This window comes from Gavia stellata, chromosome 17 (assembly GCF_030936135.1).
Source record: "Gavia stellata isolate bGavSte3 chromosome 17, bGavSte3.hap2, whole genome shotgun sequence".
Taxonomy (NCBI): Eukaryota; Metazoa; Chordata; class Aves; order Gaviiformes; family Gaviidae; genus Gavia; species Gavia stellata.
The window spans coordinates 15,929,522-15,949,971 of NC_082610.1; the positions used below are offsets into that span (position 1 = coordinate 15,929,522).

At 39.4% G+C, this 20,450-nt stretch overlaps 1 protein-coding gene across 1 annotated transcript in view; it reads right to left on the reverse strand.

Moving 5' to 3' along the window:
• ABCC8 (ATP binding cassette subfamily C member 8) overlaps window positions 1–20,450 on the reverse strand; it is an 81,173-nt gene that overhangs the window by 25,411 nt on the left and 35,312 nt on the right. The window contains exons 13-21 of the mRNA XM_059826155.1: window positions 16,073–16,178; window positions 15,742–15,852; window positions 13,635–13,710; window positions 13,439–13,544; window positions 8,642–8,677; window positions 7,012–7,047; window positions 3,809–3,907; window positions 2,868–2,952; window positions 1,535–1,615 (exon numbers count right to left, since the gene is read on the reverse strand). Coding sequence (XP_059682138.1) covers window positions 1,535–1,615; window positions 2,868–2,952; window positions 3,809–3,907; window positions 7,012–7,047; window positions 8,642–8,677; window positions 13,439–13,544; window positions 13,635–13,710; window positions 15,742–15,852; window positions 16,073–16,178 — 736 coding nt within the window. The remainder of the gene's footprint in view (window positions 1–1,534; window positions 1,616–2,867; window positions 2,953–3,808; window positions 3,908–7,011; window positions 7,048–8,641; window positions 8,678–13,438; window positions 13,545–13,634; window positions 13,711–15,741; window positions 15,853–16,072; window positions 16,179–20,450) is intronic.

The following is a 20,450-nucleotide window of genomic DNA, read 5'->3' on the forward strand; positions in this document are numbered from 1 at the left end:
ACTTAAAAAGTGCTTTTGAAACACAGTAACTTCCAACTGTGATACAGGATTTATTCTCAAAAATGTGTGCACACTGTGCTCACCGAGCAAGGATGTATGTTGTTAGCTTTTACTGCTGCACTCTTCTGATCTGGCACAGACCTAAACGTCAGCCTGAGCCCCGAGTTTGCGCACAGCACCTCGTACGCAATGCTGCACTTCTGGGGACTGTAAATGCCAGTTCACAGAACATGCCATTGCACTGCGGAGTCAGGCGAGGCTGTTCATTAAGGCAGCACTCACCATATGGGATTAGAATGATGCATTGATTACGAGACACCTGAAAAAAACCAGCTCATGCTACAGGACCAGTCCGACATGCGACAAATAAAACATGTTGAATGAATGAATGTATTTGAGAATAAGATATGTAATGAATTATCACATGACCTTTTTTCATATCTGCAATGATCACAAGAAATTTAGTGAATACGAAAGATTATTGAATATGAGGTGCACGCTTGTGAGAAAGAAGTTTCATAAGCATTTGTTTACACATTCAGTCTTAAAAGAACTGAGTGTTTGCAAATACTAACATATAGGATTCCTGATTATTTTTGAAAGACAAATAATTAGAAAAAATCTTATTTGTAGGTGCTTTTACATTATCAAACCATAAAAGAACCTGCTACTACTAGGAGGTTGTTGGGTGTCCTGCACAAAAGGAGAAAAGTGACAAAACCAAGTTACAGCCCAGGACTGGATCTGCTGATTTGCTGCACCTGGCCCAACTGCTCTCTCCTCTCCTGCATTCTGGTCATTGCCTGGAAATGCCCCACACATGAAGCAAGCACATATTGATCAACGTAATTACAGGGAAAGGTTGAAGTAACCTCCCAGACTTTTAGGGATGACCTCTAACATGCACAGCTTTTCTAATCCCATGTGACTCATGTCTCACTGTCATAACAGCTGGATTCAAAGCTCCTTGAAAACAAAGCTTAAGAAGGAAGTCCTAAATTGGAAAGCCAGCAAGCTCACTACTAGCAAGTGTGTAGGATGCATCCGTTTTCCCACCTACTAAGTTTTCAGAGCCTGCTTTCACTCCTTTTTCCATAGCACTTCTGTTTAAGTTGGGACAGGATATACAACAAGCAGTTCAGGGTGGGAAGACAGCTTAGTTTCTTGCAGAAAGGAAACACCCCAGACACAGGACAACATTAATTTTAGGTCTGAGACAGCTTAGGAATTTCATGAATACAGCTGAGACTATTAAGTTTCTAAGTACCAAAGACAAACACAAGGGTCAAAAAGAAATTTCAAGAGACTGAGAGGGATTTTCAGCATTTCAATTTGTATCCTAATACCTGTGTGTCTGCCTGCAGCATTTACAAAATGCTTCTTACCTGCAGGCTAGCTAACAAGGCATACAAAATGGATACATTTGGCTTCAGTAAGTGAAGCACAATGTTCTGTGTGTGTTACCCATGAAATACTCTAAATGCTCGCATCTCGTGCTTCTGTTTGGAGCATAAACATGATGGCACCTACTCACCAGGAACACAACGTTTGTCTGCTGGTAAAGTGCTCTTGCCACACTGATACGTTGGCGCTGCCCTCCAGACAGATTAATACCCTGGAGATAAGCAGGAGAAAAAACAATCAGACAGTTATAAAAACTTCACTTGAATATTCATATTCTGATTGGATTACCCACAGAAGACTTTCTGGACAAAGAAACCCAGAGAAATTTTTCAAAAGTGTGGGACTGCAATTCAGCCGGGAACACAGTACACAGATTGTTAGAAAAGCCAGAGCACTCTGTCCGGAGCTGTACTACATACATACCAGAGGGACGGGAAACGTTTAATGGTTTGTGGTGATATAATAGTGTAGGTGGCATAGATATTCTGCAGGCGGTCTAAACTAGACTTCTACTCAAAAGTTAACCTTATGAGTCTGGCTGTGTCCTGGTTTTTATTTATTTTTATAACTGTATGCTGTCATGCTATATCAGCTCCATTATATACTGTAATCAGTAATTGCTAGCTGACCATGCTGAGGTGAACATTACCTGGTTGCTATTATACTTGTTTTCGGCCCTTAGTCCCCTGCTACCACCCTGCTCGAAGTTACTTGTCCTTCCTGTGATCCACCCGCAGTGTCCCAAACACCTTAAGCTCTCATAAGCCAGTACTGCTGCCAAAAGACACTACCCCACCTTCTCCTTCTCCTCCAATTCCCTCCTTCTGTCAAAACACATTTCTTTGGCTACACAATGAATTGGGTTTGGAACTAATTCATTTAAAATTAACATGGTAGCAAGTGTGGAGATTAGGCATGGAAATGTATCCTTAAATGTATCCTTGTGTGGGGTGGTTTGTTGTGGTTTTGGGGGGGTTTTTTGTTTGTTTGTGACAGTGTCAGTATATGCCAGAGTAAATTGTTTACAAATTTGACTTCTGTTTCCTTTCTTGTCACTCCCTAATCTACTCTGACATGATAAAGTTTAGCCTGCCATTGATTAAACACCTGCCCTTTTTTAAATGAAGGGGCTCTAAAAATCTATGACTTATTTATTTTTATGTTACCCCTAAAGAAACCAAAAAATGCACTGTGAAGTCAGGATATCTGAGATAGCGGCTGCGGAATTAGTCAAACATTCTGATAGCAGCACATTTAAATCATTGCATCTCACATAAATGACAGTGTTTCCATGTTTACTGAGCAATGAGCTTTCAGACTAATGACCCAGACATACACTTAACTAAAAGATTACCTTTGTTGCCCAATAACCAGTAAGATTTGAAGAACACAACAAAATTAAAAAAAAAACAAACCGTCTATATATTTAAAACAAAAATAGAAGCCTGTAGCTGTTTACTGACCCTCTCTCCAATCTGGGTTTGGTCTCCGTGAGGGAGAATGTCAATATCAGGCTGGAGGGAACAAGCATCAATTACTGCTTTGTACCTGCGGAAACAAAAAAGGTAACGCAAAATCCACACAGATACTGCTAAAGAAGCACATTTCCTACCTGCAGAGGAACAAAAATTAACCAGCTGGAAAAATCACACAGTGGAAAACATATTTGTTAGCCACTAATTGTTCTAATGGGATCTCTTTCAATCACAGGCAAGTCAATAATATCTCAGCTAAGAAAAAGCATCTTAGGTCAGCTTCCCAATTAAAAATATTTAATAGTTAAAGCCAGGCAAAACAAGCACAACTTCTTCCATGGTATATTGTTATTGCTTAGCATTTAACTTTTTTCATGCCAAGGGCCTTTGTCTCTTGTTTCAAAATCCAAGGATGACAGAAGAAATGTGTGTGGGATGTGAATACATAACCAACCACTTCATTTAAGGGTGGAGGGGATGGAATACCAGCAATTAACTTTTAAATATTTTAGAATGTTTGGTTGGCATTTATACTGAATAAAAAGGCAGCCCACTAATCCTTCACAATGTACTGAACACTGAAATTGTAATAAACAACATTCCCATTCCCAAACAGTTTATGTCCTTCTAAGACAGTTAAACTAGTCAATTAGGTGTAAGAAGAGAATACTGCATGCTAAACAAACACGGTCCTTCTGCACTTCTGCACTTAAGTTCAAGTGAGACTGAACTCTGTTCCTTGTGTCCTTCACAAAAAACATGGTCACAGGGGGACCGTGCAGAACTCAAGGTCTTCTGTCATGTTCGGGCAGGTGCAGTACGTTTGTTACTAGAGGGAGATGTGGACTCATGCGTGAATGGAGGCCTATGCAACTCCATTATTTAGGGAAAAGGGAAGCAAAACATCTAACAGTGCTGGAACCTGTTACCTCTGTTTGTTAAAAGGGCTTTCAAATGTGATATTCTCTTCCACTGTGGCATTGAGCAACCAAGGCTTCTGTGACGCATATGCTACTGAACCTCTTTTCCTGGGGAAAAAAAAGCAAATAACAGAGTTCCCAGCTTACCAGTGCGGTAGGTGTTTTTGGAAACCATTTTCTTGTAAAGGGAGAAACTGGTAGTAAGTCTTGAAAAATGATGTCTTTCATTTCTTATCTTTAGGACAATCAATAGCTCTCCGATCAAGGACGTACATAAGATGTTAAATTTCCAACAGAATACCGAAATTGTTCACCTAAATAAATTTCAGTTTGTTCCCTCTTTTTCTGCTGTGAGGTGGGTTTTGGAGAGGATAGCTCAGTAAAGCTGCCTCTTGAGCAGTGCAGATGGCAGGAAGAAAATTACCAAAGACTGAATCCCAGCTCTGTTTGGATAAACTAATTAAAAAAATGTATAGCAGATCACTAGTTAGGCAACACATTTCAGGAAGGACATTCTAAAAAGATATTTTTAAGGTGTTTAAATAAAAGTAACGACTCCACACATGCACAAAGGCAATTATCCCCACCCCCAACACATTTATTTTCCCCATTCTAAGATGAGAACTTGAGTCACAAAGTAAATGGGTAGCCATGGGTAAAATCTTTCTGTGCCTATAAAGACAAGAAAAGAGAACACAGACAAATAATATTTGCTAAATTTCCTCCTGTAGAATTGCCCCCATAAAGTACTATCAGAAGGGACAACTTAATCAGGTACGGTCAACAGGATCTCACCATGCATATTTTATTTCATAGGAATTATTATTATTACTACTTAAAAATAAAAGCATCTGCCTACTAGTGAAGTAGTAATGCTTTTGTTGGCTGTTGTGCACTAAAGACCTCAGTAAGGCAGAGCTGGGAGAAAGGCAACATTTTTTATTAGAGCAACTGATACTGTTGGAAAACTCATCAGCGTATCACCGTTTCTCCAGAAAAGGGCCAAAAGAGGGATCATACGCCTAAAAGCATATCTGTTTTCTTTCCAGCTATATCAGCTAATCCAATAAAAGGATAGGACCTCTCACCCAAACGTAGCCTTTGTCTGCTAGACAGCCATTACAGCAGCCTCTTTCTAGTTGCACCTGAATGCAATTCAAACCATCAGCTGCCAAAATAGACCAGGCACTTTATCTTTTTTTATCAGGAGTTAGGGTCACTTGCCCTGCTCATTTTTTCAGGCTTTCACCAAGCTTGCTTAGAAGTCATTATAGGATCCAATTTTCTTTGATGACCTGAAAGAACACACAGTTACAGTACCCTGCTAACATGCTTCCAAGTTCAAATGTCTGATGGCTCATTAGAATTTAATTATGTTTTATGAATTCTCTTCATTGGAAAATGAAACAAACAAACAAACAAACAAAACCAGAAAAAAGACAGAAAAAATCCCTTAGGCAGACCAGCCTCCAGTCCCAAAATCTAATTCAAAGAGCATTCAGTTCTGCCTCAAGAAGAAGGTGTTTTTTCAATTAGTATGAAAATTTCATCCCAATGATTGGGAAAAAAATTGCTCTGAGTATTCCAAGATGAACATGTATTCCCCTCCCCTCCTTTTCATTGCTTGAAACTGTGCCTTTGCTGCTCTTAATTCTCAAAGTGATCGAAAAGCTACTTCTAATTTATTTTTTGAAAAATAGTAGCAAAATTTTGAGGAAAATGTTTTTACAACTTTTGTAACAAATGTTCTTTTGTTTAGTGAAGATACGGACGGGGACTGCCAGTAAAATGCACTCCACGCTGAGAACCAGCACAATGCCTGGGAACACCATTCAGCATTTGGCTTACATTCTGCTTTTAGGCCATCAGTGAGAATTAATTACTGCAAGGAATTTCGGAACAAGCAATGAGCTTGCCAAAATTCATTACTTAGAATTCAGGACTTAGAATTTAGTAAACCCCTCTAAATTGCAAATTGACACTAGGATGACATAACAGGGCAGATCATATTTTGACATACACAAAATCCTGCAAGTGCTCAATCATATGGGAAATCTATTGCATGTCTACAGTGCTTCTTACAGTACAGCGGCAATCAAACAAAACTTTTACCAAAACTGTGAGAAACATGTGGCCAAAAATCCAGAGAACAAAATATTCTGAAATGGAGAATGCAACACTTTTGCTGAAAGCCTGTCTTGAAGCTTCCTAAAGTTTCACACTTAAAAGACTGAATTCAAACAAATGGCTTAGCAGACAAAGACTTACAAGAAATTTATTCTGCAGGTGGAAGTAATTGCCTCCTACTCTCAGACTGCATAAACAAACATGCATTTTCATCAATAGAGTGTAATTTTTTTCCTCTGATAACACGAGATAGACTAACCATAGCTTCTTAATTATCACAAAGAGGCAGACAGCAAAATCCAACCTTACAATAAATAGGAAAAACCTTCCCTGAGCTCCCTGGAGACTATGCGCTTTGGCTAATACAAGATCAAGCCTGTTCATTAATTCAGAATCAGAAACAACATTGTCAAGATTGATTGTTTAAAGTTACTAATCTATCTTCACATTTCATTTTGTGAAGTCCAGTAGGCTCAGTATGCTTTCAAGATCACTTAAAATAACAGTAGTTAAGAGACATTCATATATGAATCTCAGTGCCTTAATAAACCTACGAAGTCTGAAATGTTGGCAATTTTTAGAAGAAAATATATGCACTTAAAATGCAATGGAGTTATGATTATAATGGTAGAGGAAATGACACATTGCAAAGCCTTTCCTGTGTGTTTTGGATTGCTGACTGAAGTTTTATCTTGATTATTTTGCACAATTCATGAATTCCGAATATCAGTCAACAATTCAAATTCAAATGTTCTCCAGCTACAAAAGAAATGTGTACTGTCCTGTCCTAGACTACTACTGCATGAACAAAATAATATGCTTCCATTGTTTTCAGCCTGATGGTAAGTAACAGAACGTTCTGATATTGCCAGTCCTGAGTATTCAGGAGCATACTTTTTTGCCGTTATTAAACTGCAAGGGTCACTTGCTTGTTTTTACTTCTAAATCTTGCAGAGACAACCCATTTGCCTTCTAAGGAGGAACAACTCATTAACTGCAGACACTTCTGAAGAATGTTGAGTCACAAAACAGCTGAGGTTGGAAGACACCCCTGGAGGTTCCCATTAGTTTTTAAAGTACTGTACCTGAATTCCGTGTCAACAGGAGATTCTTTCTCTGGGCTGCAGAAAACAAACACAAGGGTTTTTTTTTTTTTAAAAATTCAATTATTTAGTCAATGCAAATAATACCTTAATGTACTATCACTATGCTATAATTAAAAATAGAACAAAATGACTGCATAACAGAAATAAAACTCTCTTAAGTATGCTAAAATTCTGTACTATGTGATATTGACCTAAAAAAGGTATGATTAAAGCTTCAGGTTTTGAGAAGAGCTAAACAACCTTGTAGAAAGTATTCCACACCTATGAGCAAATGCTCAAGACCTCACAAGACTTTGACTCAAAATACTCTCTAAGAACACCAAAAATGTTCTATGGGATGCTAGTGCAACAAAACCACCAAACATATTCCTACAGCACTTAACCAACATAACTAGGATTCTCAGAACCTACGATAATGTAGGTAATTGTTTCATACAGTCTAATATTCTTTCCTACTTTTTAATAAGCTTGCCATACTGTTGTGCATGTTATCTCACTGTTTGCTGTCCATCCCTATAACAGTTTCAAACATGTGAATGTCTAATTCTGATCATATTTCTCTTGTGTCTTAACAGGTTCAAATGGTTTCACTTTAACTTGGCCCAGAAACTGCAGTCGCTCTTATACAGAAAGAACTGTGGGATTTCCAAGTATCCTTCACTGTGAGGCTTAGACGTTAGATACATGAAACTCCCTCTTATCCTATACACAGACAGGAGCAGAAGTTTTGCAGGACTCATTCTGACGACCAGGTAACAAGTCCGAGAAATAAGGTAAATGGGCGAGAAGAGGCTGATAAATCTAAAGAATAGGCAGTAGAATAGTTGGTGCATCACAGAACCAAGAAAATATTCTGGTCAGTGCAAGACACACGGTTTAGCATAAGTCAAGAAAAGGGACATCATATGATGTTTTTCCTCTGCCTATTTCGGTATCAAAGTTCTCACTGACTTCAGCAGGGGTAGCGTTGTCACTTTTACAAGGTTTATAATTCTGGAGGTTTGTGCACCACACTAAAATGACAACCATGTCAGAAAGCTTTTCTCTCAGTTGATTTAGTAGTTATTCCCAAAATCCAAGCTGAGCTATGTTAATCAGGTAAAAATAATTTCCATGCAAGGATCCCTTGCCAACAGATGGACTAATCTGCTACTCCCCACACTTCTCAGTTTGTGTGTGCCTGAAGAATGCTAGGTGAGAAAAACTTATGACAAGATGTAAAATACGAAGAGAAGGGTAATGGGGAGAATTTGCTTTAATAAATGAAACCTTTAAAGCAATACTTGATACTATTTTTTAAAATGTAACATTAGGGAATAATCTGGTTCAGACTTTAAGAGAAGGGTTTTCAAAGGCATACAGGAAAGTTAGGATACGATTTTCAAAATTGCTAAACGGCAATGTTTCCATAAAGGAAATCCCTCTCATTTTCATAAGTCACATAGGTGGTTTCAAAAATTGTATCCTAAGCTAAATAATGCAGCGAAATTTTCACTGATTTTCAGAATTCTGGCTCTGAAAAATCTTAAGCATAGATTTTGGAAACCTTTGGTTCCTTCTATTACAATCGATTTAGTAGGAAGACCAATAATCACGTACAATACCATACCTGACATCTTCCCCCGTCTCACTGTCAGAAGTACAGCTGCATCACAAATAAAAAGCAAAGACTGTTTACTTAAGTAAGCACAGGCAATCTGCCCCAGAAAGAAAAACTATTAAATTCCACTTAGTGCACAGACTGCAAACAGTATTTATCACAGAGGTGCAGCACAGCATCTGTTCCTTCTACACAAACTGACTTGATTTTAGCAGTCAAAAAAAATTTGGTGACAGGTTTTTTTCCTTATAAACATTTAATTTGACTCAACAAATAAAATCACCTCCACTCTGTCCTGGAGGTGCTAACAGAACTGAGAAATCCTAGTGTGACAAAAATGCAGTTCCATTTAAAAAAAGGACTTTTTCAGGGAAACCAAACTGATAATTTGTGATACTGTATTTTTCCATGGCAGTAGCTGCACCTTTGCAGCATATAATGTGTTAGTTTGAACCCCAAATCCCACCTTCGGTTGACTTGCAACACACTGCGTTCTGTATCAGCCCTATCCTTGGGAGGATGTGCCTGCGTAAGTAAGTGTGGGCAGGTCTGAGGGACGGACAGGTTTTGGTCTTGCTATTTTTGAATGTGTACCAAGATGTTCACAGACAGAGTTGTTTTGACAGGATGACTTGCCATACTTATTACTGATGCTAAATTCAGTTCCATTGAAAAGAATGAAAATCTGTGTGTCAAGTGGTATAAACAAAATCAAGGAAGAACAAAGTTTTTCATGCTTTAAAAAGAACAGTCTCATTAACTTTATGCTAACACCATTTGCTTATAAATATCCAGGAAAGAAAACTATACCTGCAGTTTAAAAGGTTGGTTTGAGACACTTGCAAAAAGTTTATGCATAATAAGCAATGACTGTATCTAAATTCCATTTGCAGTAGAATTTGAGAGATCCAGCCAGCCACTAGTATCTTTATTCCAAAGGTCAGTGTACCAAACAAAGCTTTTCCACAGCTACCTCACACTCCAGTGGTCTTCAGTGACTCTGTGAACTCAGTGGCACCTTCTCCAACAACCCATGAACCCGTTGCATATCATTAAGTAGCAACACATTATTTACAGAAACTATCACGGGGTTGAAATAGGGACTATCTTTTCCAGCCCTTCCATGCACAACACAAGGACCCTGAACAACAAACTCGGTTCCTGCTCATGGACCACCCTGAAGAAGGCCGGACATCCATTCTACTGGGGAACACCCTGATTACTTGCAACATGTAGTATTTGTGCACGACAGCAACTCCCTCTCCACTGTGCTCTTTCCTTATGCCAGCCTGCGAGACAGGCAGGAAACGGTGCAGCTCGTGTAATCCCCCAACGTAGCTCAAGAAGCAAAAGATCAGCCAGGGTCCCTCGAGGCTAGCACAGTTTACCTGTGCTTACTGCAGGGGTGCAGCTTTGCTCCAGTTTCTGCTCAGCCCCCAGGGCAAAGAGCCCTGATCACAGGGCACCGATGATTCTCAGAGTAACAGGAGGTGCAGCAGTACACAGCAATGTCCCGACTTCCTCTCTTAACCGTGTCCTTCTGCTATACAGCCACAGGTGACACAATTTTCATATGCAAGTATTGGTAGATCAATTCCCTGATCTGTGTTTCTGTTCTGTAGCTAGGAAAAATTAATTCTCCATTTGGAGCTTTAGCTCAGCCTTTTCAACCCCCTTTTCCCACTCTGACTTTGCTTTATCCCTCCTTTCCCCCTTTTCCTGCATACTCCTGGCAATTAAGGATTCATTTATCTCCTATCAGTGTTGAAATATCAAAGTAATGTATGTTTGATAATGAGGTCTAGATCTAATTTTTCAAGGCATATGGATGTCCGAAGATGCAAGTATGTGCCTCCTGAGATTTTCAAGCCTTCGGATCTCTATTTCCTATTTAAATAAAATAAAATTAAGTACCTGGATGTTTCTGAAAACTCCAGTAAACACATTTATAAAAATCAATGTACTTTTTAGGCATCAAAATAACTTTAAAAATATTGTCATTTAATGACAACAGTCAACTCCACATCAAGTAGAAGAAAATCTACTGTTAAAAACAATTAACAAATCTAGCACTTCCTTAATGTTATAAGGACTCTAGATTCACATGGGAGTATGTATGTCCTGTTTAGAAATAAATGACATAATTTTGTTTGAACAAACTATTTCTCATTTAGGTCAATTTTCTGATATTATTTACGCCAAAAAGACTTATACTACAAACTGCTCCCTGGACTTGAACTGGGACTATTTAAAGTGAGATAACTGCCCAGAAGAAACTAGCATGACATATACTGTAATTATTTACTCAATAACCAGTCAAATCAATACTATTTACCATCTGTTCAGAATGTAAATAATGATTTCTCTATTTTTGTTAATCTCTAACCATGTTATAATATTTATGCCGAGATGCTCGCAGCCTGCTTTGGACAAGGGGCAGTAATCTGAGCTAGATCTCCCGGGCACACACTGTAATACAAACAACAAAACAAAATCACAAATGAGCCAGTGCTCACTTCTGATTAGCCGATTCCTAGCCCAGCAATAAATTACATTTCTTTTTACGGTTTTGAAACAAATAATTTTTATAGGAAGCAAATAAAGATGATATGCAGTTAATCCTGTTTTATCAATAGAGCATGGAGGCTCAGAGGAGGGAAATGACTTGTGCAAGGTTATCCATTAGACCAAGGGAAGGGCCAGGAATAGAATCCAGATTTCCTGAGCACTGGGTGACATGTCAGCAGGATGTATCCTTCATCTTCATAGCCGTGACCTTGGAGGAAGGGAAGGGGAAGGAAATTTGGAGTAATTCAGGACTATTCTGTAACGTGAATGACTGAAGCCAAGCATTCATCTCATCCTAAAGAAAGAGCTGTAACAAGGATCTTACTGATTTTGGTGACACATTTTATTGCCTGAGCTAAAGCTACGAGCTCTGGTGATCACTTGATAAGACTTCTCTCCTTGAACCTGGGATAATGTTGCATGTACCTGGTCAGGCATTAGTACTTTCTTACCAAATTAAGGGAGCTTTCATCTGATAGCTTATCAACACAGGTGTGCAGCCTACACTGACTGCATCTATCATTCTGAATAGACCAGTGCACACGGTAGCAGCTCTGAAAGATGAGACAAAACATAATCTGTCCCAGTGCAGCCAGCACTTAGAGCGCTAAGACTGTTTCAGCCACAAGACCCTTTATACATATCTGACAGATAGCAAAGCAAATGTGATAACAACTGAATTTTACCTTGTGATACTTTGGCACATATAGACGATATGAAAACCAGTTCTGACCTTTACACTGCTGTGAAGCACATACTTCTAAACAAGTGCTATTTAAAAACACAGTCTGATCAGAACCATCATGTAATCTGTTTTAGTTTAGCATCAGACATCCAAATTACACTTCTTAATCATGTTATGTCATCTGTAAAAGATGACAGCCTTGCTGAAATGAAATTTGTTCACCTAATAAGGCTGCAGGGATTCTGTATGTTTCCCCACCATACTCTGATTTTCTGCTTAGGGAAGTATGTTTTAACGGATAGATCACCACATTCTGGAACTTTGGCTTCTATTCTTGTTTCCCTCACCAGCTGAAAGTGTCACCTTCCTATGTTTCATTTTCCCCACCCATAGAACAGGGAATCTTCCTTCCTTGTACTATTACTATTAAAGCATGTGCAATTCTGAGTAGTGTGACAGGCTTACGCATGAAGGCTGGATATAAATAATATCTCTCTACAAACACTCAAGGAATTTGTGAGAATTGTTTCACAAAATCAATGCAGAACCCACTGGGTAACAATGACCCTCCGTCCGTCAGAGTGCGTGGATGTGACTTACAGTTGCACTGTTGTTCCTTCATTCCCAATCAGTTGGAAATAAAATTAATTGTTTCTCTAGGTTCTTCTACAGTTTGTCAAGCTTTACCTACAAATAATTGCACCCCAAAAGGCAAAGTGTAGTCTGTATAGCTAGGAAGTCTAGTACTGTAAAATAAATAAGCCAAAAATGTTCACACACATTGATCAGACAGCGTACTAGAGATGGCAGTAATTTACTGGAAACCACATACAGGAGTTGCAATATATTATACCACCTGTCATTTGGTTTGAGGGCCAAGACACCAAGCCCTAACAGTACACCTGTTGGAGTTTGGTAGCATTTTTTTTCCTCCCTTCATGGCCAGCACAGAAGTTAGACACAAGCATGATCTATAACTGGCTGTCAGAGCGCAGCTGCTGTGTCCCCTTGGGAACGGAGGGAAGGACATGACTCTCTCTCTCTTGTCAAATCAGGCAGGATGCACTGGGGGAGTACCCTGAGGTCACTGCCACTTACAAAAAACCTCTTCAATTTCTCAGGCACTAGACCAGCGCTGGGATGGAGCACACATCTAAAAGCACAGCCAGACTACTCCTAGTGAGCCAGTACCTCTTTATAGTTCCGTTCAAAGACATGAGCTCAGGCCTGAAAGGGTAAATGCCATTCTGGAGCAGCACAACACTTCAAGCTAATTAATTCTGATTCCAAATTAGTTACCGTTTCACTCAGGTTATGTTGCTGGAGTGCAGAATGCCCAAGTATGATTATCTATTCCTATTAATGGCATAGATAGCTTGTTTGACCCTGGCTGGGTGTTCCTTCTGATGTGCTCCCCCGCCACTTGGGGTAAGGTTTTTATCTTGACTGTACACCTACAAAATCCCTGACTCCACAAACAGGTTGCCAGGACAGATTTTGGTTTTCTTCTGCATTACTACTCAACTCAAGCTTTAATGTTTAAATAGCACTACCTGCTCCAGAATATGTTCCCAGAGATCTTCTGCATCTCACCAAGTATGGCTAGCAAGAGAGATGACTTACCGCAGCCAACCTGTCCTACAATCATTGTTAGCTGACCTGTGAGAGAGGAAGGTATACATAAGCTTCTGATTTACCAAATGCTCATGGAAAAACATCTTACTCTGTGTATCTGATGTCATTTCGTACCTTGAGGGATTCTGATATCAATGTTGGACAATGCTGGAGGACCTTCAGGTGTCCAAGTGAAAAATCCATTTGCAATCTATACCAAGATGGAGAGAAATAAGAAACAGAAAACCAGCTTTAGAGCTGACTTCTTTTTTCAACATCAGAGACATTTCTGTTTTCATTACAGTGAGCACAGGAACAGAGTTAGCCTTTGCTCAATGCAGGAAACAGATCTTCAAGTGACTGATTTTTGTTAAGGCCTGTATTCTGACATGCAAGAATCTCTGAACCCAAACAAGCACAACAATTAGAAAACTATGGAAAATTCCTGAGGAAAAAGAAGTTGCTGTTTAGGGTTTGTTTTGTTTTGTTATTTGTAAGGTAGACACATGAAATAAGTGAAATGATTACGACACAATTAAATTATATACAGAGTCACAGTTTGCTCTCTGCAGAGCACTGAATGTCACGCTCTAGACACACTGCAGCATATACAGCAATTACACGGTCCAAATTCCAAGCAGATTTGCAGAACTTTCCACAGAAATTAGATGTTGCTACCTATTACAGTATTTTCCTTTGTATTTCTGATATGATTCTCAGATAACCTAGGCTTTGCTAGATACAGCAATCTTTTCACTGAAGGCGACTAAAAACAAGAAACAAAGCCTGTTCAGGACTTGAAATGGAGGAGATTTCCACAGGTACTGTGAAAAATAGGAAACAGGAGACAATTTTAAAAGGCCTGTACTTATACAGGACCCTCTTCTCTCACTTTTTCAGAGCCACTGAAGTCTTCAAAGCCTTTCAGCAATGCAAGGTACAACATTGATGGTTGGACTTGATGATCTTACAGGTCTTTTCTAACCTTAGTGATTCTGTGATTTTTTTTTTATCTGAGAAGAGTGGAATGGGACACTTCTATCCTACCCTGGAGAAAAAAGTGATACTCTTATCTTGGGAAACAACCTGAAAAAATGAGCAAAGTGCAGTGTTCCTCCCTGTAGATTACCGAAGGCAGCCAGGGGATCCTCTCTCAAAAAATGTCCCTTCATGCGCAATGAGCTGCAGACAGACAGAACTTTGGAACTGCAGAAGTTCCCTGACCCAGGTGCCGCCAGTGAAAACGATGTCAGCAGATGGAGCCAAAGATTACAGCTGGTCCTGGCTTTCTATTCAAGACCTTATAAATACTGTCCTTACAGAGGTTACTGCTCTGGCCCCTCCTTTGTGACAAACTCCTTTATTGTCACTCCAGGCCACCTTTTGATCCAGCAACCCACCCAAAACCCTGTCTCCAGTATTCCTCTTATTTTCCTGGAAATCTGTTCAAGAAGGATCCTGCAGCATGTCAGATGACAACCTCTAAAAAAAACCTGAAAGCACTACCAGTTGTCCTACTTAGTCCCATGAAACTGAATTATTCATTCTCTTGTGCCAGAATGCAAATGTAATAGCAGACTTCCTAAATAAACAGCATCATCACTATAACAACCAGGATTTTTATTACTTCTGGCCATTGCTATAGCAAATTAAGAGCATCAGTCTTCAAAGTGGCATCAGTAATTTTAATTTTTTCTTCAAAGAAGTTAGGTCTTTGGGGGTTAGTTTTTAACTCTGTCTTGTAAGGCTACTAGGAATTCAAAAAGAGGAAGGGAAGACCCATGACAAGGTTATTTTAGGAATGTCTAAACCAAATTCTTTCAAATTTTCTTCGTACCATTTTGCTGTACAGGCACTGGAAATGGAAGAAAGAGTCTTGCATACAGAAAAGGTTGGACCAGATGATCTTTCAGGGTTCCTTCCAACCTGGGCTGTTCTATGTTCTAAGTCGGAAATTTTTGTCATGAGAACAGGGCTAATGACTTAAACACTTCAAATAGAAAATTGCTGAGCAAAATCTAGAGGGATATACACAGCTAATCACAACACAGGGGTCAGTAGTCAACTCTTAAGACAGAAGACATAGAAAAGAAAAGAAAGGTGGAGGTTAATCTCTGACATGAGCTCAAGTGTCTGACAGTTCACATAAAATGCTGGTTCTTGAATTTGAAACTGCCATCAGAATACAAAAGTGACTATTAGTGAGCTATAGTAAGTGTTATTAGAGTGACCTTCATATCACCTTTACACAAAAATCATCTGCTTCTGTGATGTTAATGGGTCTTCTCATGTGAGAGCTGTAATTGTTCCAGTCCTCCCTGGCAGGCCTCTTGCGGTTAACAACTTTGAGCGGCTGTGCAAAATCAGACAGACAGAAATAAGCAGTAATTGGTGGCAGTACAAGCAAAATGTCCTAAACACAAGCAACCATGTTATGACCTACACACTTCAGGGCATTAAAAAGAGTTTTTGCAATTGCAAGAAATAATCAGTAGGAAATGGAAAAGTAAAAAATTTATTCTGGGTACAAATTACTCCAGCCACTTCACCCGCAATTAAACAGCATTACTCACTACCGCCTGGTATTTGCTGTGATTATCTGCACTTCTTAGCTCTGAAGATTTATCATCCTTTTCTCCAATTTCTTCACTGGACAGGAATTCACTCAGTTTCTGCACACTGAAAGGGAAAAAAAGGAATTACACCTCAACCTGGAATGCAAAACTTTTGTTCACTGCGATGTTTATTATAGAGCATCCCTTTTAGCAGTTCAACCACTGCTTGTTGCATAGTTCATCTGTTTTCATTTTGTTACAGGCGTATGAAAAGGTGCAATGAGAAATTACTGCAAGGAAGTTGACAAAACCCGCCCTGTAGTCTATTAACAGCTATGATATTTTAATGGTTGGTGCAGATGCTTCTCAAGTCTTGTCTTTTCTGATACCACCAGAGAGATTACAAAGAAGATTTTTTCAGGCATTTGGTGGAATGCAGACCAGCTACAACAGTAGCTCATTTTTAATTCCATTTCAGCACATGGCTTCATGTCATTTATGTTACTGAAGTGTTGTTGCACAGTCAGTTTTACTGAACAGTTTTATGAACACTAGGACTCTGATAAAATCCATACACCGTGAGCTAAATTCAACCAGCATTGATGAAACACGAAGTATATGAGGTAACATGACAAAGCAACATACCTTAACAGAACAGTGTTCAACAGATGTGACATAAAAGAAATCCTGACAACCAGCAACAAAGGAGAATGCATAAAATCTTCCCAAGCTGCTTAAGATTTAATTAATGAAGAGATAATGTGTCTTTATTACGACATTTAACAGATCATGACAAAAATTTTACCTCTGTACCTGACTTTATAAAATGTATGTCTAATCTACTTAGAGGAACAGCAAATGAAATTTGTAAAGGAAGTGGATTGAATCATGAACTCAACATCAAAGGGGCTCAATTAGCTGGAAATAAGTTAACTGTCAGCCTCCAAAAGTATACAGTGCCAGAAGGCCTTACGTTCCTAAAAATAAATTTATAGACAACGACTGAAAAAATTGATTTCAACATTTAGCCTTAGGCTAATTGGGGAGAAACAGGCAAACGATGCCACTGTAGCATAGGATACGTGGCTATCTATTAGTATGCAAATCTTAAAAAATAAAAATTGCATTTATTTTGCATTCCACCGCCAGGGATTTCTTCTTCAGGAGGAGAATTAGTTTCCTCTGAGAACCTCATGAGATACCCCACTGGTGCCAAAATAGTGCCTGGACCAAGGCCTTAGAGCACTGCCTAAGGTAGACTCCCTGTACAGTTAGCACTTGTCCTGCAAGTAGAGATGGAAGCCACCTGGGGACTCCCCGGGAGAGAACTGGTTCTACAGTTTTTCTCTCAACCTGCCCACGTGCTAATGGCAGCTTATATATGTAAGAGATATACAGTGGGGTGAATTTAGCTAGAGCAGGTACTACAATCTAAGCAACTGAAAAGGGGGAGAATAACTATTTGGGATAAGACAAGAGGAGTAATAACAAATTCAGGCTCAATGTTGGACCAAAATTCCTTAATGGGAAGGTCTATTATCTCAAAGGAAGAAATCAGAAGCCACATCACTAGAGATATTTATATCTATTTGTACAAAGCTCTGGAAAACAGGGCTAAGAATGATCTTACCTTTTCTGTTCAGTGAACCAGATGTTTAAAAGAACATTTTAAATATCTTTAAATGGACCAAATGATGGTTTAGATGCTGCCTATCTGGAGTTGGTATGCAGCTGCTCCTACATTCTCTCTAGGAAAATTACACTGACATTTGAATAATTGCTCTGAAGGTATAAAGAGCAGATAGAGAAGTCCCCTCTGTATCTGCTCCAGCATCTAGAAGGGGAGGAAGAGAAGACAGCAAACATTTTCTTGGACCATGCATACCCAAACAAGACCATGTCTCTAAAGCCATTCAATAGTTTGATTTTTGTTCTCTGCTCTCTGGCTGTGTATCAAGGTGTGCCAACACTTCTCTCTGCAAGCCCTCTGCCCAATGCTCTGCTTAATTCTGGAATTGCTGCTCCTGTGGCAGTTTCCGAGGAAACACAGTATAGCTATGAGAAAATCTTTTATTAGAGGCAGCAACTCATATTTCAGGATGCCCCACCATTCGACACTCTTAAAGAATAAAAAAAAGTACTTTCTCTGCAGAGTTCTCGCTGACATCGCAGTTTCACTAGTATTCCAATATCTCCACGCGGGGGAGCTTATTTTTAAGCCACAGAATAGACGTATTGATTAAAACATGGTTTTTTGCACAGCTGACTGAAAAAGCGGTTTCATATTAAATCCAGTAAGACACATAATGCCACTCTTGCTACTTGGCCTTTGCTGATGGGTAATTGTACACTGTACCCTTTGTCCTTGAAGACCTCACATTTAAGAAATACATCAACTGGCTGCTCAGCTTTAATTTTCAATGGCACAAACACTCTATATATTAAAAAAATTTTTCAAAGAGAGAACAGAATTTCTCACCTTCCTAAAGACTTTCATCAGTTCCCCTCTCTCAGAAGCAAACACCCGAGCCCCATAACTTGGATAGTTTGCAGGGGCCCTATGTGGAACAGAAGCTTTAAATCTGTTTTACCATTGCAATCATTCACACAGTTGTTCTGATAATGTCAATGACAATCCAGGAGGAAGCTTTGCAATTGGGCACATGTGTAATGATTAAAGATGCTGACAAGTTCATTTCTGGAGATTATTGTCCTTAATAGCAACTGGCATCAGAAACTGTAGCCAATATTAACAGAGCAGGGTTGTGAAGTGCCTAAGATGCAAAGGCAGTAACACACTCTTAGTATCCTTTATATGCTGGTTTCACTGCTTCACTTAGTTCCTTTCTGTCTCTACAGGAGAAGCTGTCTTGTACACTTGCTAAAACCAATTAGAATATCCCAGCCTAAAGAAAGCTGAAGTACGACTTTATCAAGGTTTATTAGGTTACCTTTACCTGATCTTACTGATCAGCTACTTATTAGCAGGAAGGTGCAACAGCAGGACACAGTTATAACAAGTAAACATTAGTTACGCTCACTTGGCGCAAACACAGCTTTCTAATAACTGCCTGCTTTTTCACATTTACCAAACTATTTAAGCAAGCATGTGTTTGCATGGGTTGAAAATATCTGGCACATGCTTCCAAAATATTGCACTGAAGGATGGGGTGCTCAGAAGACACATCTAGAGTAGCACCAGCAGCACTATGGGGCAATGCGCTCTGGAACACTCCCTGGGTTACTGTGACACAGACAGCCAGGAAGACAAGGATCACATCAGCTTTGTTACAGAGTTTGAACTGGGGGACTCCTGTCTGCGCTACAAATGCCAGGGCCGTAGCCTGCTAACTAGAAGATAACTACAGAATAACTCATGAAGAACTCCTAGCTAGCAACTATTAATACTTGGTTGATACTAACTGTTTCAGAATCGTTCCTGCAGCATTAACAGACACACAATTAATTTACAAAGAAGTCCTTAGACAAGCCAAAATAAATGCCCATGACCAGTGTGGGCCCCCAGATACTTTGCTGGCTGCAGCCTTAGCATGACAATTTGCCATGACTCCAGAGACTACCGCAGTGGCTGCAAAACATTTCATGCCAGCCGCTGACACTCTCAGATTTCACACTTGTTAGGAGAGAGGGCACAGCTGTGACTTTGCACTGTCAGGGAATTTTGAAAAAGCGAGGGCAATCTCAGCCTCCTGCTGTAGTTCCCTTTCCATCTCCAAAGCGACACAAAGGCAATTAAGCAAGGGCTGGTATCCAGTACCTGTCCCGTAGTTTAGAGAGGCTCTTAAGACAGCTATATTGGAGGTCACAAAGACGTTCTAATAAAGTAAGAAGCCCAAACTCTCTCTTCCTTTCCTATCAGTCAGGTAGAGTTACACTACATACAAAAAGCATTAAGAGGTTTTTACACTAATCCGTTGATACTCAAAGTAAAACTCCCAGTGAAACAGCAGTTCTACTGGTTTTTGAACAGCCTAACATGTTCACAAGAAAGTAAAAATTCATCAAGTCTGGAGTAGACATTTAGTCATCAACTCACTCTCACACTTAACAGTGATTTTTACGGGGTTTTTTTTGTTTGGTTTTTTGTTTATTTGTTTAAGTCTAACTCTCCACCAGCTGGCAACCTCTCAGGCAGAGGGGTGGAGGCTGAGCACAGCCCAAGAGATACATGATGAAAGACATGTGCTTCTGTGATTACCTTTTTCCCTTCTACATGCTTGATGGAGGGAAACATATGGGTGATTTACAAAACTAAATCTTCAGTAAGTTTTCACTTCCTTTCTTGATACCACATATATGGTGCATGCAGTACCAACATAGCTCAACCCATTCCACACAATGAAGTACTAGCTGTGGACCACAAAATATCGGTTGT